At 45.8% G+C, this 23488-nt stretch overlaps 1 protein-coding gene across 1 annotated transcript; it reads right to left on the minus strand.

Annotated features, from left to right (window-relative positions):
- Nucleotides 1–12922: 12922 nt before the first annotated feature.
- On the minus strand, nucleotides 12923–22198 carry LOC136481157 (uncharacterized). The gene is made up of 4 exons (XM_066478515.1): nucleotides 21643–22198; nucleotides 15769–16614; nucleotides 15233–15615; nucleotides 12923–13249 (listed from the first exon to the last, which is right to left on the minus strand). Exons 1-4 carry the CDS (start codon nucleotides 22196–22198, stop codon nucleotides 12923–12925), a joined length of 2112 nt encoding a protein of 703 aa, XP_066334612.1.
- Nucleotides 22199–23488: the final 1290 nt, after the last annotated feature.

Genomic DNA, 23488 nt, shown 5'->3' on the forward strand with positions numbered 1-23488 from the left:
AATTAATGGGCAAATGCCACGAACTCATTAATTTGAGATCAAACACTACGGAAAACAGGGGGGCATCCATGTTGGGGTATTTGGTGTAAGAAATAGACCTGCTCCCGGTGACGTCCTAGATCTGGCCCTTGGTGGCTAGCAGAGGCTTGTCGATCGGGTCAGACCCGTCATATACTGTTTGAGCTCCTCTTCATCTATTTCGCCTAGCTAGAGTGGCTCTACCTCCGGGCATGGGTTCTGCCTTCCCCACAGAAAATTTATTATTAATCCTTTCATAATCAATATTTTAATAATTGTCTCAACAGCAAAGATTAAGCAAATATAGCCCATTTGCTCGTGCCAGCACCACTCTGTCGTGTCACATGCACTGGCGCATCAAGGGCAGCCACGCTGGCATTCATCGTTGACCAGAGCTGGCGTGGCGGATGGTGGGGCCCAGCCCTGTCATGCCATCGACTCTGGCGCGACAGGGCCATCTAGGGTTTCACGGCCTGGCCCTTTTTCTTCTCTCTTTTTCCCTCTCCCTTCTCTTCCCGACGCGCGCCGCCTATGAGAGTTGGGCGCCGCCACTGCCAGTCCGCCTGGCCATGCCACCGTAGCTCTGTCGGCGAGTTGAATGGCTTCCTTCGGTGACCCTCCTTCTCCATCTCCCTTCCTTCTCCAGGCGTACGGTGACAGGGAGAGGCAGGCGCTGCAGCCGCCTCCTCCCCGGCTGCCCGTGGTGCCACCGCCGGCCGTCGCTTCGCCCGTCGGCGGGTAGTGGAGCGCCCTACTCTGTGGACCCTCCTATACCGCCAGGTTGAACTCCCTCTCCTTGATTTGTTGATTTCTTGGCTCATTACTTCCATGTCCAGGATTAGGAAATTTGGGATATTGTGAATGTTTTTAGCGTTCGTTGTTAGTATTTGATGCGTACATTAGGTTTAGGATATACTCTGCCCGTCGATTCGATGTAAAGCACGTGTTGCATGGAGCTAGGTAGTTGATGCATGAACGATTTAGATAGGTTCGTTTTTTGCCTTTGTTGACATCACCGTGAAGTTTGTGATATGGTACTGTAGGAGTGAATGCACACAATTTCTTTTCGAAATGTGTAGTTCTTGTTGGTGTTGATGTGTTCGTTCGTATTTTGTAGATGGATCAGTTAGTGCGATTGTTTTATGGTGGTAAAGTTAAAGGAAATGGGGAGTTCGAAAGCATGCACGAACAAACTCAGTTCTTGAGTACACCTCCTAGCTTTGATGGTTTGGTTAGACAATGCCAGGAGAAATTTGGGTGGCCACTAAGATTGAGAGGTCGATTTGATTGTGGGAAGTAACGGGCACACTATTTTTTAATGGCTTTGTCATGTGATGAAGAATGGAAGAATTACAATGAAGTTGTAAAGACTAGTAGTGTTAGGTGCTTAGAAGTTGTTGTGGAGAAGGGGTGTAGCCCATTTGTCGTAGCTGTGGATGTGGAGCCCGTAGAGAACCTTACCCAAGACGAAGCGTTACAACCGGTTGTCGTTAGAGAACTTGATAGGTCATTTGAGCTCGATACCTTGAATGATGAGTTCGATGTAGAAATGTTTGTCGAGGACAATGGCAACGGAGATGGAACATATGATATTGATGATATACAGAGGATGACGAAGTTGATGTTACCTCAGCGGACGAAGATGACTTTACTTCAAGGCCAAGTACTTTTCTAGTAGGCATCATCGGGCAAGGACCAAAAGAAAGTGTCATGGTGCTCTTCATCCTCGTCCTCATCATTGTCATCATCGTTGTCCTCCTCCATGGGTGCTAGGATATGTCTATCATTTGGTGGTGGATCGTTAACTATAGAAACCAAACAATGTCTCATTTGCATCAATGGTAAAAACATGCACAAGTCTAAGCAATTCAAAACGAATTACTCACATAAACGACACCTTAATGGCCTAATGGCTAGTGTCTTAGTGGCCTCCTCCTCTTGCCTCCTCCTAATAAAGTCCTCCTCCCTTGCATTCTCCTCCTCCATATGGTCGTACCTCTCCTTGATTTGTTACCCAAAGGGCATCATCTCCATTTCATCAAAGTACCGAGAAAGACTTTTACCAGTACGCCGAGGAAAGTCATCATAAATCCTATTATGGGTCTTCCATGATGGTGTCGACACCTTATACTTCCTCCTCACCTCTACCTGCAACTGTTGTAGATGCCAATGCTTCCTGTCTTTTTCAAGAGGTGAACATATCTTCAGCCTCTCTACTAAGGCTCCACGGCTAGGGCGTGCCGCCTGGCGCAACAGCGCTGTCCCACTGGAGTCGATGGCGCGATAGGGCGGGCCCCACTGTTCGCCATGCTAACTCTGGTCAACGATGAACGCCAATGTGGCTCTCCTTGTTGCCACCCGCGCTGGCATGACTAAAGGCGCTATATCTGCTTAATCTTTTCTAGTGAGGTTATTATTTAAATATTGATTAAAAAGATTAAAAACAAAAAAAATCGGGGGGGGGGGGAGGAGAATCCCCCACCTGATTGATTAATTGATAGTGGCTCTCAATTCACTACTAGAGAACAGACTTTAGAACGATGTCCCAATTTGACATTAGCCTCGGCATTTTTTGCCCCCGGGACTAAAGGACCCTTTAGTCCCGGTTGGTAATACCAACCGGGACTAAAGGTCGCTGCCCAACGGTCCTCCGCGGGGCAGGGATCTTTAGTCCCGGCTGGTATTACCAACCGGGACTAAAGCTTTTAGTCCCGGTTTGGGTGATGCCCCGGGAATAAAGATTAATCTTTAGTCCCGGTTTGGACCCCTAACTGGGACTAATTATCCCGGCCTATAATTCAGCTCATTTCTTCCTCCCCGAGCCCGAGCCATTGCATTCAAACTCACTGCCTCTGTTCTTCAGCTTGCTGTTGTTCTTGCTCTCTCCCCCTCCATTGGTGTTGCTCTTCGATTTTGGAGGTAAGAAACTTAATCCTCTTATGTTTTGTCAGTAGCTTATCTCATTTTGCGATGTAGATGCATGTGTAACTTTATATGTTGGACTTTATTATGATTTTATATGTCATTTTTAGCTCAAAATCACATGATGATTTGCATATATGTTTGGATAAACAAAAGTTAAATTAGTTCATCAAAATCACACCTCGCTCGTCCTCGCTGGAGCACGCGCCATCCTCGTCCCCGGTGGCTTACGTGATCTTAGAATTAATTTTTCCATGAAATGAAAAACTTAGAAAATTGTTAGAAAATTGTAGAAAATCCGTACTAGTTGAACTTGCGGACCGTGTTCATCTCGGCGAGCATGTTCTCTGCCGAGCGGTAACGGACGTCAAGGAGGAGCTTTGATTCTACGAGGGAGAGCGGCAACGGTCGTGGAAGACCGTGTTCCCTTTCTCGTAGAATCGGAGCTCTTCCTTGGCCAAGTACGGTGCCGTCCGGTGGAGAAATGCTCGCGAGATGATCACGTAAGCAAGGTCAACTAGTACGGATGGTTATTTATTGAAACATGTGAAATCCATACTAGTTTAGGTTAAATATGTCATTTTAGAAAATATGGAATTTACACTAGTTTGCAAAAATAAGTATAGAAAGTAGATGACAACTGGTACTGGATCCTCGGCCTCTCGTTCGGTTGCGAAACGACTGAGGCCAGAACTCCCTCTCATTATCTGCGGCAAGTGTAAGCAGAAGATTGTCATGGAGTACTGAGTCAAGAGACAGGGACCCAACAAGGGTCGTGTTTTCTACAAGTGCCTGGATCGCGATGTGAGTTTCTTACGCATTTTTATTTATGGCTAATTGACCTGCTTTTCTTGAATATTTTTGACTAAATATTTTTTGGCTTTAATTTCAGTGGGAGGGCAATGGATGCGATGGTTGGTACTGGGAGGAAGATTATGCTACATACATGCAGAATTTGGGTGCGCTTGAGGTAGCGGCTGCTGCTGATGAGTCAGTGAGCCAGCAGGAGAAGCTTATTGATATTCAACAGAAGAATGATTTGTCTGTTTTAGTTGCGTACGATCACGAAATAATTATGTTACTGAAGTGCATTGTAGTTTTAGTTTGTTTAGTGATAGTTGGGATTGCTTACGTTGTAGCCAGGCTTAGTTAATTAATCAACCGTGTGTGTGTCATTTATGTTGTGTAATAAAATACTTAATTATGTTTAAGGTTTTCATAATTTGTCGTGTAATACAGATTATGTCATGCCATTGGATGTACAATGCCGATCGCCGCTCCCAAGACTTTATTGAGGGCTTGCACTATTTCTTAGGTGTGGCCGAGGCAAATAAGCGGGATGGTTTCATGTGCTGTCCATGTGCCCTATGTAAGAATTTAAAGGAATATTCAAGCTCAATGAGTATTCATTCACATTTGCTTAAGTCAGGTTTCATGTCAAACTATATATGTTGGACTAAGCATGGAGAAAGCGGGGTAATGATGGAAGAAGGTGAAGGAGAAGATTTAGACATTGATGACATTATTGCTCAGTATGGTGCCTTTGATGATACTACAATGGGGGGAGATGAAGAAGTGGTAGCGGTAGAAGATGATCTCGGTGATGCTCTTGGCGATGCCATTCGTGATGCACAACAAGAATTGGAAAGTGAAAAAGAGAAAGTTAAGTTCGAGCGCATGCTTGAGGATCATAGGAAGTTGTTATACCCGACGGCCGAAGAGGGGCAAAAAAAGCTGGGTACAACACTGGAATTGCTACAGTGGAAGGCAAAGAATGGTATATCCGACAAGGCATTTGGGAATTTATTGAACCTCATAAAGAAGATGCTTCTGAAGCCAACTGAATTGCCCACCACTACGTACGAAGCAAAAAAGGTTGTCTGCCCATTGGGATTAAAAATCCAGAAGATACATGCATGTCCTAATGACTGCATCCTCTACCATGGCAATGAATATGAGAATTTGGATGAATGCCCGGTATGTAAAGCATCGCGGTATAAGATCAGGTGCGATGATCCTAGTGACGTCGAGGGTGAACAACGTCCTAGAAAGAAAATCCCTGCCAAGGTTATGTGGTATGCTCCTATAATACCATGCTTAAAACATTTGTTCCGAAATAAAGACCATGCAAAGTTGTTGCGGTGGCATAAAGAAGACCGTAAGGTAGACAATATGCTGAGACACCCAGCTGATGGGTCCCAGTGGAGAGCGATAGACAGGGAATTTCCAGAGTTTGCAAATGAGGCTAGAAACTTAAGGTTCGCCTTAAGTACAGATGGTATGAATCCTTTTGGGGAGCAGAGCACTAGTCATAGCACTTGGCCAGTTACTCTATGTATCTACAACCTTCCTCCATGGTTATGCATGAAGCGGAAGTTCATTATGATGCCGATCCTTATCCAAGGTCCGAGGCAACCTGGCAACGACATTGATGTCTATCTGAAGCCATTAGTTGAAGAACTTCTAGTTTTATGGAACAAACCAGGTGTACGTGTCTGGGATGAGTACAAACAAGAACACTTTGACCTACGAGCAATGTTGTTCGTAACAATCAATGATTGGCCTGCTTTAAGTAATCTTTCAGGTCAGACAAACAAAGGATATAATGCATGCACACATTGTTTTGATGACCTTGACAGTATATATTTGAAAAGATGTCGAAAGGTCGTGTACCTTGGCCATCGTCGATTCCTTCCTTTGAATCACCAAGTAAGAAAGAAAGGTAAGCCAGACCACCGGAAGAAGCCTCATAACCGAACCAGGGAAGATGTACTCGCAATTGTAGATCTTGCTGAGATGATCAAACTTGGTATTCAGAGTTTTTTCATTTGAGGTCATTTAGTGTCTCATTTGAGCAAGTTTGACCAAGTCAAATTTGGTCAAATGAAAAAACAACACTTTGACTCTAGTATTATAAACTCTAAATGACTTCAAATTGAAAAGTTTTGAATACCAAGTTTGTTAAACTCAAAAAGATCTACAATTTTTGTTTTGGTCAACTTTCCATTTGAGAAAGTTTGGATGGTTCAAATTTGTGATTTTTAAATTTCAACGCCTACAAACTAGTTTTCGGGACCCTAGATTGTCTCAAATTGAAAAGTTTTGAATACCAAGTTTGTTAAGCTCATCAATATCTACAATCCTTATATAGGCCATTTTTTCATTTGAGAAAGCTTGAACAAAATGTAGTTCAAATTTCACAAGTGTGTGACATAGTTTTAGAAAGTCTATATGAGATTCAAGAAGTTGTGACTAGTGTTTGATAAAAATTTCTCAAATGGGAAAATGAGCTATGTATCAATTGTAGATCTTGCTGAGATGATCAAACTTGGTATTCAGAGTTTTTTCATCTGAGGTCATTTAGTGTCTCATTTGAGCAAGTTTGACCAAGTCAAATTTGGTCAAATGAAAAAACAACACTTTGACTCTAGTATTATGAACTCTAAATGACTTCAAATTGAAAAGTTTTGAATACCAAGTTTGTTAAACTCAAAAAGATCTATAATTGTTGTTTTGGTCAACTTTCCATTTGAGAAAGTTTGGACGGTTCAAATTTATGATTTTTAAATTTCAACGCCTACAAACTAGTTTTCAGGACCCTAGATTGTCTCAAATTGAAAAGTTTTGAATACCAAGTTTGTTAAGCTCATCAATATCTACAATCCATATATAGGCCATTTTTTCATTGGAGAAAGCTGTAAAACAAAAAATACTATATTTTCTTTATTTTTATAGGTTCAACAAAAATTTTCTGTCAATTTTGGTCAGAAACCGAGACAAAATTGAAACATTGACGTTACAATAATGTGATAATAAATTTCCTATCGAATAATATTAGTTTTATTAATTTTAAGTTACAAATATATTTTTGCATTAACAAAATACTTAGTATCAGTAACATTTATATTCTATATTCATAAAAGAAATTAAAAACTTTAGGTTACAAAATTTTCCTATTTACAATAAATAATTAGTTAATCAATAGTATTTTTTAAAATAAATATTGCAAAGTATTGAAGTTGCTATGGAATTAATTGATTAACCTAGTATTAAACAAAATCAAAATCCCAGGCCTTTTCAATTACGCTGGCGGGTTACCAAAATTTTCAGGCCTTCAGTCCCGGCCCAGACCAAGAACCGGGACTAAAGGGTTGGCGGCAATTTCAGTGCCCGCCCAAAAACACCTTTAGTCCCGGCTGGTAACACCAGCCGAGACTAAAGGACATTTAGTCCCGGCTGGTAAGACCAACCGGCACTAAAGGTCCAACCCTTTAGTCCCGGTTGGTCTTACCAGCCGGGACTAAATGTCCTTTAGTCCCGGCTGGTGTTACCAGCCGGAACTAAAGGGTCCCGGCCTATATATATCGAACGCCTATTCTGTTCATCTTCGATCTCGCCTCCGTCGCTCAGCCCCGCCCGGCCGTGCCATCCGCCGTCATCGAGCTCGTCTGTGCCGCGCCGCCGTCGTCTACCCCCGCCCGGTCGCGCCATTCTCCCGGCCCGCAACGCCGCATCCCGTCTCCGCCGCCGCACCCGACCACACCCTCCGTCGCCGACGCTTCCCGCGCGCCCACCGTACGGCCTCCGTCGAGTACTCTGCTTGATCTGCTGCATGCTCTCGATCGGCCATGCTTTTTAGATTTTTTTTACAAAGTCTCGGCTGTATGTTAGATTAAAATGTATTAAATTTTAATTAGTAGTTTATTATTGTTAGTTTTTTAGTTATTTCTTAGGTATTTTTTGATATATTAGATTAAATGTATTAAAATTTAATTAGTATTTTATATAGATGGTTTTTTTAGACATATGTTAGATTAAAATGTATTATCTATTACTAGTTTATCTAATTTCATGTTAGATTTATTTAATTGGATTTAGTAATTATATATTCTATATATCTCTCTATATATATTATATCTAGAGAGAGATTCTATATGTATACATATGTACTTAATTATTTCTATATGTATATATACATGTACTTATTTTCATGTGTTGAGAGAGAGAGAAAATTATATCTAGAGAGACATTCTATGTGTATCACATGCATATCTAGAGATATAGACATATGCACTTATTTCTATGTGTTGAGAGAGAGAGAAAATATATTGTATCATTATATGTGTATATATATACATGTACTTATTTCCATGTTTTTGGATCGAAAGTGTTTTTGATTCGATTCCAAAGCCTATACCTTATTATTGTTTATCCTTATGAAATATTATGTGTTATTATATTTAATTGGATTTAGTAATTCTATATGTGTTATCACATGTACTTATGTTATGTACCATAGTAATTCTATCTATGTGTTATCTTGAAGATACAAATGGCTGCTCCGGATGATAACTTGAGTGATGACATAATGGCGGATATTATCAACGCCGGCACCAATGTGGATGTAGATGACATGAGTCAGTACATTGCTGATTATGAGGATATCCTGAATATGCCGGTGGTTGAAGATCAATAAATTATCGCGCAAGAAAATACTGGCGAGGTATATTCGATTATCTATCATCTCTTATAGATGCATGCGTACGTATATTTGTTGTTAATCGTTGTGTTTCTACTCATGTAGCCGGTCTCTGGATCTACATCAACCACCGACAAAAGTAGGAAAGTTCGAGGGCCAAAAAAGCCATTAGAGGGCCGTTTCATAATATCAGAATTCGACACCGACACCGGCAAACCATTGGGACCACATGCTCAGACATATGCCAATCAATGTGGGTTCATTGTAAGGGATAGGATCCCAGTTAGTGCTCGTGAATGGAAGCAGAAGATATCCGCTCCTAATGTTAGTTTTGTATCTGATCGTGACAAGAACCTAGCTTGGAGAGATATCACTCAGCATTTCACATTACAAGCAGATGATGCTTTGAAGGAGCTAGTGAGGGATTGGACAATGAAGAAGATGGCAACATTGTTCCAGAGTTGGAAGAAGACATTGTATAAAAAGTTTATCTTGAAGAATGCTACGCCGAATTTCAATGCTAAGGCGTTTGTCAAGTTGGAGTCCCATTGGGATGCCTTCGTAGAATACAAGACATCTCAAGACAGTGAGGAACGTGTGATGAGGAATCGGCAGAATGCCCGACAGAAGCAATACCATCATCGCATGGGATTAGGTGGTTATAGGAGTGCTATTCCCAAGTGGCAGAACCTAGAAGCAGAGATTACTACCAAGGGAATCATACCTGAAACAATAGAGAAGAACTGGCCTCAACGCGCGAAGAATTGGTTCTACGCTCATGGGGGAAGCCTAGACCCAGACACTGGCAAGCTAATTTTCGGCCAAAAAATTGAGAGAGCAACACAGAGACTAGCTCGTGCTAGGGAAGAAGCTAATAGTGGTGTTTTCAAGCCCAATAGTGAGAAGGATGAATTGACATATGCTCTAGAGAATCCCGAACATGGTGGTCAAACAAGAGGCTATGGGGCGGTTCCGTGGCTACACGCATTCCCAGCAGACAAGGATACCTACAGAAGCCGCCAGAGAAAGAAGGATGAGGAGGCAGAACAAATCCGTGCATTGGAGCAATTTGTTGATGAGTCACGACAAGCATTGCTTGAATCACGTGAACGAGAAAAATCTCTTGAGGCAAGAATGTAGGAGGAGATCAAGAGGCAAGTGCAGCTAGCAATGAGTCAAATGCAATCGCAATCAACGCTAGGAGTCACCATTAGCCCCATTGGTCAGATGAAAAGCAATTGTGCTTCTACGGAGCTGCCAGTTATTCAAGACGACGCTGGGTTGCGCTTCCCTGTTGATGACATTACCGAGCCTCTAACAACATGTGAGCTGCACATTCCAGATGGTAATAATGCATCAATCATGGTGGCTGTCGGGGTTGTATCTCCAATAGACCGAACGAAGACACCAAGAATCCATGGGTCAGTTATTCAACCTGGATATGCTAGCGTCTCGGTCGATAGAGTGCTCAAAGGTTACAGCAATGTTCCTCTTGACATTGAAGGCGGTGATGGGGAGAAGACACTAGGAGAAGCAAAGAAGACATTTATTCAATGGCGCAAACGCTTCATCATCATTCCTGGGGCGCCACCGCTTCCCTACCTCGCCCTAGGTACGAATGAAAGTGAATGAAATATTATTTTCCATTAATTTTCTATTGTCTTCAAAAATAATTGAGACACAACTTGTTTTTGTAGCAGGGTCTCCCCCCAGCCTAGCCTAATCATTCATTCCCCATCTCATCACAGCGTCGCGGGGGGCGAGACGACTTCATCCCCACGGCGATCGCCAACTCCTACACCGGCCCCATCGCCTCCACAACGATCTCCAACTCCTACACCGGCCCCACCGCCTCCACAACGATCTCCAACGCCTCCACGCCGATCTCCACCAACACTGGCCACATCGCCTCCACGCCGGTCTCCAACACCGCCCCCACCCCCTCCATAGCGATGCACTACAAAGACGTCTAAGGTCCCGGCGGCAAAGAAGACCCCGAGAAAAAGAGTTATTTCTCAAGAAATACTTCCTGAAAAGACTGATGAGCAAATAGCAGCTGAAGAAGACAAAAAAGTGAAAGATTTTTTTATAGATACCAAAAACAAGAGTCAAGCGAAGCTTAAGGAGAAGCCGTACTTTTACCTACCACGAGAGGTGCTGAGGCAGAAGGTCGATGCTCACAAGAAAAAGATGATTGAACTTCGTAAGCCTTCGCCACTATCAGACTATGACCGCTCACTCGTGAAGTCACATGATGCAGGTAAGAAAAGAAAAAGAGCATCAGGGAAGGATGTCCCACAGCTCGGACAACAGAAGCAACCAATGCAAAATCTTGTTGTTGCTAATGAATATGGTTCCAACATAGAAGTCTATCGACCAGACAACTCTGGAGAAGTGTCGGTTCAAGCCCTTAATGTTTTTTTAAAGATACTGGTTTAACCTTGGATCAATTGACGGACAAAGCTCCAATCCAGAACCTGGAAGTTGATACCTGGAAGACTTATAAATATGGCAAAAGTCTATACAACCCTACGGCTCTGAATGAATTGGGTACGCAAATGTACTTGCTCAACAAGTGGTACATGCAGGCGTGTGGTAGGGGTGAGCAGTGGATCTTTGTCAGATTTAGAGACCATCATTACTTCCGTGGCGATGACATCTTACATATTAGTTTCGAAGAATTGCATCAACTATTCCACTTGGACGCTCTGGACAAATCAATCATTAGCTCCTTTTGTTTGTAAGTGATTCTTACTTTTATTTAATAAACTCACTTCCATGCGTACATGTATATAATTATCCTCACATGTAACTTATATTTATATACAGATTCTAGATGTTAGAGCTCCAAAGAATACAAGACACCAGTGTTGGCTTCATTGATCCTTATATCGTATTCAAAACCGGTATTATTGTCAAGGAGCGGTGGGTATCTGAAGCACAGGAGAATATCATGATGTTCTTCGTGAAGCAGCACGACAAGACAACAATACTTTTCCCGTACAGCTTTGAGTAAGTGTTAATAATAATGTAGTCTACACATTTTATGTAATATCAATACAACTTATATGCATGTACGTGTGTGTATAAACCAATACAGGTTTCACTGGATACTCATTGTCATTGAGTTAAACTCAAGTCGGTTAGTAATCTTTGACTCGTTGAGAAAAGAGCGGGCACTATACCAAGATATGATAGACATTATCCAGGGGTAATTTCGATCTCTCGCGCACAACTATTATTGAATAGACTTTGCCATAATTTATTAACGATCGTACATTATTGGTCGCATAGGGTTTGGAAAGAGTTTATTCGGCAACATCGCAAGGATTGCAAGGCACCACTTAATGTAGTTGAAATACCAGTAAGTTGTACTATATACACTTCCCCACGTGTTTAATTACTATATCGTACTTCAATTTACGTGTGAGATGATGAGAATAATCTTCTTCTCGTACAGTGGTGTTTGCGGCAGGAACCAGGTAATAACTTGTGTGGATACTACGTTTGTGAATTTATCACTGCGCACATAAGAAGAACTCCTAAAGATGTCCTCAGAGTACGTATATATCAATTTTTTTATTTATTTTTAAAAGAATATATATATATATATATGTATTAATACTTTTCCTTTTATTTCAAATGCAAGACTGAATGGTTGAAACGAAGGGTCATGCAAAAAGACCATCTGAAAGCAGTTCAGGAGTCAATAGCAGGATATCTTCTAGAAAAAGTGCTAAATCCCAACGGCGAGTTCTACTTTGATCCTAAGGAATAAATGATGTAAATTAAATGTTTATTGATATCGTTATTTTCGAGAACAAGATTATGAAAGTGTTGTATATATACATATATATATATATATATATATATATATATATATATATATATATATATATATATATATATCTATAATATATATAGGTTCATACTTTATTCGAATATAATAATGCTCGAGATGAGAATTAGATGTAATTATATGCGTGCGTGTATTTATATTAGCAGCGTAGAATGCGTACATAAAAAACATATTATATATTAAACAAATACGTGTAACTGAACTGAAAACAAATTAAAAAAAAGAAAAAGAAAAGGAACCTTTAGTCCCGGTTGGGGTTACCAACCGGGACTAAAGGGTGCGGCCACGTTTGCTCGGCTGGAGGGCCTTTAGTCTCGGTTGGTAACACCAACCGGGACTAAAGGTCCCTCTTTAGTCCCGGCTCGATGACCCGGGACTAAAGGTGGCACCTTTAGTCCCGGGATCGTTGTCCTGGCGCGGTAACCGGGACTAAAGGCCGTTACCGCCCGGGACAACAAGTCCATTCTGTAGTAGTGATTAGACATGTAAGTTTACAGAAAACACCATTTTCTTTCGGTGTTGAGTGAGATTACATTGCATCACTTATTTCAGAACCCCAGGTTGTAGCAATGATCCTATCATCTATTGGCAGCCTTGCGCCCCACATAGATAGGCCTCTGGTTTGCACGCAGCCAATGATGCACTTAGCGCCTATGTGGAAATGGCACCGGGAGTTTAAATACGTTAGGTGCCTTGGCAGAAACAAGTCCTGGACGGCACATATCATGTTTGATCATAAGCCACAGTATAGTAATGAACTCGCCGCCATTATCAGTGAGATTCCTGGCGTGGGAATCTCGGCTGCAGTGTTCCGCAGCATACACCAACATTTCTCCCCACACCGCTAACATTGTTTCCAAGGTTTCAGACGACTCCCTCTTCTCAAAAATTGCTTCCCAGATATGTCGTGCCTTGGAGCGAATGTTGCCAGCACGATAATTGGTCTCCTCTGTGTCCAAGGTAATTACATGCTGTGAAAGAGGAAGAGAGAGAGAGAGAGGAGTTGATGAAGTAAAATAATTACTTAGTAGGGCCTGTATGATTTGAAACCACCACTACCGGAGGCCGGCCAGTTGCCGAGTGTCAGGTGGTTTGCCGAGTGTTCTTTTTCGGGCACTCGGCAAACACGTCTTTGCCGAGTGTTTTTTTTGACACTCGGCAAAGAGGCTCTTTGCCGAGTGTTTTTTTTAACACTCGGCAAAGAGTCTCTTTGCCGAGTGTTTTTTTTGACACTCGGTAAATAGCTTCTTTGCCGAGTGTTTTTTTTTGACACTCGGCAAAGAGCTTCTTTGCCGAGTGTTATTTTTTTTGACACTCGGCAAAGAAAATTTCAAAGCACATTTTGAAGCAGTAAATTAATTCAAATGAAAAAGTTTTCAACTACAAAGTTGTATAACTCATCAAGATGTACAATGTTTGTTTTGGTCTTTTCTTCATACGACAAAGTGAAAATAAATTTGTTCACAAATCTAACATATCTCTATTGTAGTTTATGAAACTACAAGAGAGATATATAAGATTTGTGAACAATGTTAGAACGACCATGTCGGATGAACAGATGACAAAACAACCAAAATAAACTTTGTAGATCTCGAAAAGTTATGAAACTTTGTAATTGGCAACTTTTTGATTTGAAAACATCTTGTCATGCAAAACTACGTTTGAATTTCAAAATTTTAAAATTCAAACTTTTCAAACGACCTCGGATGAAAAAACAACCAAAATAAACTCTGTAGATCTTGAAAAGTTATGAAATATTGTAGTTGACAACTTTTTGATTTGAAAACATCTTGTCATGCAAAACTGTGTTTGAATTTCAAAATTTTAAAATTCAAATTTGTAAACGACCTAGGATGGAAAAACTTCCTAAACTAAAAGTGTAGATCTCGAAAAGTTATGAAACTTTGTAGTTTACAACTTTTTGATTTGAAAACATCTTGTCATGCAAAACTGTGTTTGAATTTCAAAATTTTAAAATTCAAATTTTATAAACGACCTCGGATGGAAAAACTTCCTAAACTAAAAGTGTAGATCTCGAAAAGTTATGAAACTTTGTAGTTTACAACTTTTTTATTTGAATTCGTTTAGTGCCTCAAACATGCAATTTATACTCGGTTTAGTATAATATATTAGGAAATAAAACGGAATCCAAACACAAGTGAGAGTGTGGTGTAGTGGTAGAGTAGGTACGTGCTAAGCGAGAGGTCTTGGGTTCAAATCGCGTCGGTCGTGTAGCCATGAAATTCACGCGAAAAATGTCGTAGATGGGTAGGCGCTGGCCGGTGGGGGCCTCCATCGATAAAAAAAATTCCTTTTTTTTTGGTAAAAATTCCTATTTTTTTCGGTTTCAACTTTGCCGAGTGTCGGGCACTCGGCAAAGGCTTTGCCGAGTGCCCGATAAAAAACACTCGGCAAAGTTGGCTTTGCCGTCACATTTTTTGGCGAGTGCTGTTCGCCGAGTGTTACACTCGGCGAACCATTTGCCGAGTGTTTTAGGTGGTTTGCCGAGTGTTTTGGACACTCGGCAAATTCAAGCAATCCGGTAGTGCAGGCAATACCTATAAAGTGAAGGTATGACAAACATGCATGGCCTAAACTAAAAGAAACTAACCACATATTATATTTATATTTGAAATGTTGAATTCGATTCAAGTAGGTGCTATGCTAGGCTAGCTGGTACTGTTGTTACTGGAGTGATGGTATATATGACAAAAACTGAAACTCATTTAAGATATGGTCTCTACTAATTTTCAGGCATGCATGTACGTACTTCACTAATGAAATAAGTAGTCCTATATATATATATATATATATATATATAGATATATATGTTGCAGGTCAATTAATTGTATATATACTGGAGAGAGATCGTCTATACCATCAAACTGAAAATGACAAAAACCAGTGCAATGAGACAGGAATAAATAAAAGGAAGCAAATTTGAGGCTACTTACCTCGTTCTCGTGCAGTGGATTGAAAATATTCCAAAGTAGCTCCTTCCTCTGTTTGATTCTGGACGCATTTGGACCATCCTGGTGGAACAATTCATTAAGCCGTTGAAATTGTTCCTTAAGCACATTGAAAGGATTCCAGCTTCTATGTGATGCCTCACTTGACTTGTACTCATCATCACCATGATGAAGGCTTCTCCATATGTTGTCCCAAACATGGCATAGATCGGCATGTGCCTTTTGGAGCCTAGGGTCAAGCAGCGTTTCAGGTTTTACTACCAAGAGGAACATCAAGTAGTTGGATAGCACCTCAATAGCCTGAATAAGCTTGCGCTGCTCTTCTTCTTCTTCTTCTTCTTCTTCTTCTTCTTGTTCATCTTCTTCGTCTTCGTCTTCGTCTTCGTCTTCTTCATCTTCTTCTTGTTCATCTTCTTCGTCTTCTTCTTGTTCATCTTCTTCTTCGCCTTCTTCATCTTCTTCTTCTTCTTCTTCTTCTTCTTCTTCTTCTTCTTCTTGTTTGTCCTTGGCTAAATGGATACATTTCTCGGTTACAATGCTCCAAATGAGGATGCTCTCGTTGAAGTCCTTCCCGAAGTGTAGTGGATCAAGATCAAGGGACTTGATTAATCCCTTTTCCTTCAGAATTGATGTGCCTCTTGGGTCACAGTTGAATGGTAATGGCACTGCTTGATGCACCAACTCCTTGAAGTCGACGGTGGGCGTGAAAGTGCTCGTAAAGTGCAGCTTGTTCCACCAATCCTCCAGCCTCATCTTCTCCGCCAGCCTGCTTCCTAGCTTCTTTCTGTCACGGGTGCACAGGTGGATCAAGTTATACTGCCCAATAGAGCCCTGCCACAGTCGGCTGCTTGCTGGCTGCACACGCCGGCCAAGAAAAGTGAGGGCATGGAGAAGCCACTCCCACCTCTGGCTGTGGTGCATGAGAGAACATGTCCAGGAGGACACAAGAGCCTTGCACAGTGATACGGCCTCCAGGAGCAACGCCCCCACCAACAGAACATAACTGACAATCACATCCCCTCTGTTGTACCCATTATTGTTTCTTCTACTGCTGGTTCTAGTAAGGTGGAGGTGGAACAAGAGGAATGCGGTGGCCGTGCCAAGCTCCGAAACAATACGGATCCAGAAGCCATACCTTGTGTGCATCACCGCTGCCTTGGTGTACAGGGCGTCATACATCAGGGACAGCTCCATCTCAACCAGCTTGTATTGGCTCACCACACAGACTCTTGTGGGACCGTAACAATTTTTGTCACCATCACGGAACCTGACAGGGACGTCAGTGAATGCAGCCTTGCAGATATGGAGAGAGCGGTGAGCTACAAGTAAGATGTCCTCGTCGCTCATATCATGTGTCAGTAATTGATGTTGTATAGTCCAGCCAACACCGATCCTTAGCCGTCTGAGTCGGAGTCTGTAACTAGTCCATGCATTCAGTTTATTTAGCTTGTAGCTATGTTTAGCCAGCATCTAGGAGCTGCGCGCGGCAATGGCGGGTCGTGGGATGGCACGAACTGTAGTGCGCTGTGTGCCGCGCGTTTAGGGGAGGGAGATCACCTCCCACTTATGCATGTAATCGCTATTTATTCAGTGCATGTATACAAGAAAAAGCAGTCAGTTTGACAGCACCAAATATCGTGTGTTACACACATTGTTTCCGAGTGCGTCTTCCAAGGTTCGCCGGCGTGATAGTTCACCGGCGATCCCAACAATTGGTATCAGAGCCCAGGAAGGATGTCCGCCCCCGCTTCCGGCGGCCGGTCGCCATCGCCCCCTCCGCGCCGTCGAGTTTCTTAGTCGCCAGACCCGCGCCGTGGGCGTCGAGGTCGCGGCGAGGTCATCATCGAGCGCGTCGTCAAGGAGGCCAATGGCGCCGTGCAGTACCCCATGCTCACGCGCTCCAACTACCAGGAGTAGGCGCTCCTCATGAAGGTCAATCTGCAGGCGGCGAGCTTGTGGCACGCCGTCGAGCCGGAGGAAGGAGAGGAGGTGCTCATCGAGTACCGCAAGGATCGCCTCGCCATGGCCGCCATCCTGCGATCTGTGCCCTCTGAAATGCTAGGTTCCCTAGCCCGCAGGAGGACGGCGCGATCGGCGTGGGCAGCGGTGAGGACCGTCCGTGTTGGTGTGCTTCGAGTGCAGGAGGCCAACACCCAGCACCTGCTCCGACAGTTCGGTGAAATCAGCTTCAACGAGGGTGAGTCCGTGGACGCTCCGTGTCATGTCTCTCGCCAACAGCATTCGCACCTTGGGCCACGACATCACCGACGCCCAGATCGTGAAGAAGATGCTCCAGGTGGTTCCTGATCACCTTGAGCAGATTGCTTACTCCATCGAGACACTCCTCGACGTCAATGAGCTCTCGGTGGAGGAAGTAGTCGGTCGACTGCGTGCCATCGAGCAGCACAAGAAGAAGCCGGCCTCCACGAGCGCGTCATCCAATGTTGACAAGCAAGGTCGTCTGCTCCTCACTGAGGAGGAGTGGATGGCGCGGCTCAAGCTGCGTGAATCCGGCGATGGCTCCGGCAGCGGCAAGCGCGGCAAGATGCGCCGTGGCCGCGGTGGCGGTTCCGGCGGTGGACGCGACGGCAAGGGGCAGGACGGTTCAGGGAAGCCTCAGGAGAGGAACCCTGACAAGTGCGCCAATTGCGGCATCAAGGGCCACTACGCCAAGGACTGCCGCAAACCTAAGCGGGAGCAGAAGGCACACGTAGCGGAAGGTGAGGAGCAGCAGGCGCTGATGATGGCCACGGCAACCGCTACTTCGACCATCGCCGCGCCGTCAGCTTTCTCGGCTCAATCGTTTACTTGTGTCAAGATCCATGAAGCGGAGGTCTTCGCCGAGCTTGGGCCCCGCATCGACAAGGATGCCTGGCGGTGGGTGCTCGACACCGGGGTGACCAACCATATGACTGGCTCGCGCTCGGCGTTCGCGCATCTCGACACCAACGTGACCGGAACGGTTCGTTTCGGCGACGATTCAGTGGTGGAGATCGAGGGACGCGGCACCATCATCTTTGTCCTCAGGAATGGTGAGCACCGTACCCTTGCCGGAGTGTACTACATTCCCCGTCTCGTGGCGAACATTGTGAGCCTCGAACAGATGGAGGAGGCCGGGTACCGCATCGAGCTCTACGACGGCGCGCTGAGGATCTACGATGAGGCACGGCAGCTGCTCACCAAGGTGCCGCGCGGCGGCACCCGCCTGTACATCCTCGAGCTGGTGATCGGGCAACCTGTGTGCCTCGCGGCGCGCAGCTCGGAAGCAGCCTGGCGGTGGCATGAGCGGTTCGGCCACATCAGCTTCAAGTCGCTCCGCTCCCTGGCCAGCAAGTAGATGGTCCGTGGACTGCCGCACCTAGATCACATTGATCAGGTGTGTGACAGTTGTCTCGCTGGCAAGCAGCGGAGGAGCCCTTTCCCTAGTGAGGCGAAGCAGCGCGTAGGCCATGCTCTGGACCTCGTCCATGGCGACCTGTGCAGGACTAGTATCTCCACCAACTCCAAGCAGTAACAGATATTTCCTCTTGCTCGTTGATGACATGAGTCGCTATATGTGGCTCCATCTCCTGTCAAGCAAGGATCAGGCGGCAACGGCTGTCAAGAACTTCCAAGCCGCCGTGGAAGTGGAGTCGGGGAGAAAGCTCAAGGTGTTCCGGATCGATCGCGGGGGGGAGTTCACCTCCGTCGAGTTCAGTGAACACTGCGCATGCCGTGGCGTTCAACGGCAACTCACTGCCCCGTACTCGCCTCAACAGAACGGGGTGGTGGAGCGCCAGAACCATACGATCGTCGGCATGGCGCGCTCCATCCTGAAGGCAAAGGGGCTCCCAAGCTTCTTCTGGGGCGAGGCCGTGCACACCGCAGTGCACATCCTCAACCGGGCTCCTACGCGGGCGCTCAATGGCAAGACCCCGTTCGAGGCCTGGTTTGGGGAGCGTCCGGCAGTTCAGTACCTACGTACATTTGGCTGCGTCGCGCATGTCAAGATGACAAGGCCGGGGCTGTAGAAGCTGGATGACCGGAGCACACCCACGATCTTCGTCGGCTACGAGAGCGGATCCAAGGCGTACAGATGCTACGACCCCGCGACCAAGCGCGTGGTGATCTCGCGCGACATCGTCTTCGATGAGGCGGCGCGTTGGGACTAGACGACAAGCCCAGATGTGCACCTTGGCGACGACGAGCCTTTCACCGTCGAGTACATCACCGAGACGGTGCCTGGCGCAGCTCCATCGACATCATCGATTCCAGCTGCGTCACCGTCGCCTGGACCAGCAGCAGCCACGCCTCAGGGCTCACCTGCTCCTGCGTCACCAACACACTTCGCCACACCACCGGCCGATGAGCACGACATGCTGGACGCGGACCATGACGACGAGGCTCCTCTAAGGTTCCGCGCCATCGACACCATCATCGGGCCATCATCTCCGCCTAGCATAGCTGCCAGAGTGCTGAGTGAGGAGTTGATGTTCACCACCACCGACGAGCCCACCTCTTTTGGAGAAGCCGAGCGCGCGGCGTGCTGGCGCCAAGCGATGCGTGACGAGCTGCGCTCCATCGAGGAGAACGCCACCTGGGAGCTCGCCTCCTTACCTGCTGGGCACCGTGCTATCGGGCTCAAGTGGGTCTTCAAGGTAAAACGTGATGAACTTGGCAACATCATCCGCCACAAGGCTCGCTTGGTGGCGAAGGGCTATGTCCAGCGCGCCGGGGTGGATTTCGACGAGGTCTTTGTCCCGGTAGCGCGGATGGAGTCGATCTGTACATTGCTTGCTCTTGCAGCTCATGAAGGATGGAAAGTTCATCATATGGACGTGAAGAGCGCCTTCCTTAACGGCGACCTGAGAGAGGAGGTGTACGTCTCACATCCGCCGGGCTTCATCATCGGCAACGACGACGGCAAGGTGATGCGCCTCCGGAAGGCATTGTACGGTCTACGTCAGGCACCGAGGGCCTGGAATTCCAAGCTCGACGCTTCAATGATCTTGCTTGGTTTCCAGAGGAGCAGCTCGGAGCACGGCATCTACACTCGCTCAAATGGTGCATCGCGGCTGGTGATCGGTATCTACGTCGACGATCTCATAATCACCGGTGCCAGCAGCGACGCGATCAACGAGTTCAAGCAAGACATGATGCGGCTCTTCTCCATGAGTGACCTTGGGCTGCTCTCATACTACTTGGGCATTGAGGTGACACAAACCAAGGCTGGGATCACCCTTTGTCAATCTGCCTATGCAGGGAAGCTTCTGGAACGCAGCGGGTTGGGTGCTTGCAATCCAAACTCGCTGCCAATGGAGCCCCGTCTGAAGCTGAGCAGAAAAAGCACCACTCCCACAGTGGATGCCACGGCGTACCGGCGCATCATAGGTGGGCTGAGATACCTTGTTCACACACGGCCTGATCTGGCCTATGCTGTGGGCTATCTGAGCCAGTTCATGGAGACGCCGCATGAAGAACACCTGGTGGCGGTGAAGCGAGTCCTCCGCTATGTGGCGGGGACACGCCATCAAGGTCTCTACTACACATGTAGGGAAGAAGGACGAGCACGGTTGAGAGGCTTCAGCGACGCTGACATGGCCGGGGACATCGACACCCGGAAGAGCACCACCGGCATCATCTTCTTCCTCGGCGGGAACATCATCACCTGGCAATCGTCGAAACAAAAGGTAGTGGCTCTATCCTCATGCGAGGCTGAGTACATTGCTGCGGCGACGGCGGCTTGTCAGGGTGTTTGGCTTGCCCGGCTTGTCAAGGACATGACCGGTGTCGAGCCTGGAGCACCGGAGCTTAAAGTGGACAATCAATCTGCTATAGCTCTCGGCAAGAATCCCGTGCATCATGATCGGAGTAAGCACATTGACACAAGATTCCATTACATCCGTGAATGCATCGACGAGAACAGGATTGTCCTGGGGCATGTTTCAACAGAAGAACAACTGGCGGACATCCTAACCAAAGCGCTAGGGCGAGTGCGGTTCTTGGAACTGCGTGAACTAATCGGCGTCGTGACGATCGGTGGAGAGGGCATGAACTAAGGGGGAGAAATGTTGTATAGTCCAGCCAACACTGATCCTTAGCAGTCTGAGTCGGAGTCTATAACTAGTCCATGCATTCAGTTTTTTTAGCTTGTAGCTATGTTTAGCCAGCATCTAGGAGCTGCGCGCGGCAATGGCGGGTCGTGGGATGGCACGAACTGTAGTGCGCTGTGTGTCACGCGTTTAGGGGAGATCACCTCCCACTTATGCATGTAATCGCTATTTATTCAGTGCATGTATACAAGAAAAAGCAGTCCGTTTGACAGCACCAAACATCGTGTGTTCCATCGAGTGTTTCCGAGTGCGTCTTCCAAGGTTCGCCGGCGTGATAGTTCACCGGCGATCCCAACAATTGACAAGGGTCTTCACTCTCCTGATAGCTAAGGTTCCTACGGATACTGCTGATGCTGCTGCATTTGAGTGCCCATGTCCTCTCACTATACTTAGCAAGGCCAACAACAAACAAGGATATGGAGGCCAGGAGGAGGAGCAAGGTGCCGCCGCTGGCCATGGACTTGTACGTCACATAAGCAGCTCCTAGGACCTGCACAATGAGGATCTGTAGGTGGCGCTTCCAAAGCCGGTTGTCTTCAAGCGCGTAGGCTGTGATGTTGTCTGGGCCACCAAGGTGCAGCAGGAGGAACGGCGCCCAGAAGGATACCAGCTGGTGCTGGCTTGAACCCCCGCTGCTGGCTACAGATAGGTGGCCCAGAGCGTATATGGCTGTGGAGTCGGCCAGCAGGTACCCCAACCAGAGGCTCAGCCTTAGAAAGGCTGAGGAGCTACGCCGACGGATGGATCCGAAGGCAAGGAGGAATACTTGCATGCTGAAGCTCAAAAGAACCATGATTTGTATCCCTGATTTATTCCACAGGTGCACTAGCACTTGCCCTCCAGATATATGATCATCCATTATTGTTCCCATATATCCACTAGCTCCGTCCGAGTCGATCCGTCTGCAGTCGTAACAGCGCGTCAGCATGCATCACAGTATTCTAAATTAAGATGGATCCAGCTATATGTATGTGCTCCATCTGTGCACACATGATATATACATATGCAAGTATGCCTTACCCTTGGACAGGCAAAAACACGCCAAACCGATTGTGTGGACGCGCTCAGGAGGAATGACGAATGAGTTGGGAGAAACTGATAGCTTCAGTAGTGGGGGCTGCCTCTACTTAAGTACTGCCAGCTGACGCTCGATGCGCAATCAAATTGATTATATATGCTGCCACACCACCCTTTCAATCATTAACTTCTCACGTTGTTCACATTGTATTACAATATTAGCTTCTGAGCTGATACTGGGAGACAAGAAAAATGAGATCTCACCAGGTCATTACCCTTGTGCATCTTGCTTCACTCCACCGTGCACCCATATGGATCTCACAAATGACTCGCTATTCTTTATAGTACGTGGTACTCTCCAGTCCGATTAAATTAACACAAGCTTGCTTCATTCTTACGTGCCGTGTTGCTGATGTGAACCTAACGCTACTCCAGATCCGTAGATAACTATTGGGTCTGTTGACGCCGATTTGGATCACACACCGGTAGGACCTAGATCGCTCAGAGGCTGCACACAGTCTAGATACATAGCAAAGGAAGGTCCCAACAGCGAGGCCGACCAGCAGGTCTCGACGAGGCCAATTAGATGCTCGTTCTTAGCCCGAAAAACATACGAACGCCTCCCATCGGGTAGACTCACAGCGGTGGTGTCTTTATTTGACTCTGGTGCATAGACCAAGATGGTGATTAGTGCTGAGTTAATCCTTCTCGTTTTCTCCTTCATTCGGTTAATGTTGTTTTGTGCTTAGCGCCTTTAACGCTCTACACCTCCCTCACATGCATGCAAATCATCGACTTCCTTGCATGCGAACCGCTTGGGCGCGCATACCACTTGCATGCGGATTCAATTCCGTGGAGTACATGCAGCGTCCATGTTCATTTGCCAAGAGCCGACACATAAAAAACCCGGAGGGAGTACTATCATTTGCCAAGAGCCAAAGACTAGCTCAAGTCAAGAAAACTAATGCAGACATGATCTGGCATCAGCAACCATGTGCGGAGAGGGTCAGAGGGGCTTAATAGTGGTGTCAGACAGTGCATGAACTAATTAACTACGATATGAATTGTGTGAAGCTAGCACAATAATCCAAAGCGATCTAGATGTAATTTAAGTGTGGTCATAAAATAAATA

This window comes from Miscanthus floridulus, chromosome 9 (genome assembly GCF_019320115.1).
Source record: "Miscanthus floridulus cultivar M001 chromosome 9, ASM1932011v1, whole genome shotgun sequence".
Taxonomy (NCBI): domain Eukaryota; kingdom Viridiplantae; phylum Streptophyta; class Magnoliopsida; order Poales; family Poaceae; genus Miscanthus; species Miscanthus floridulus.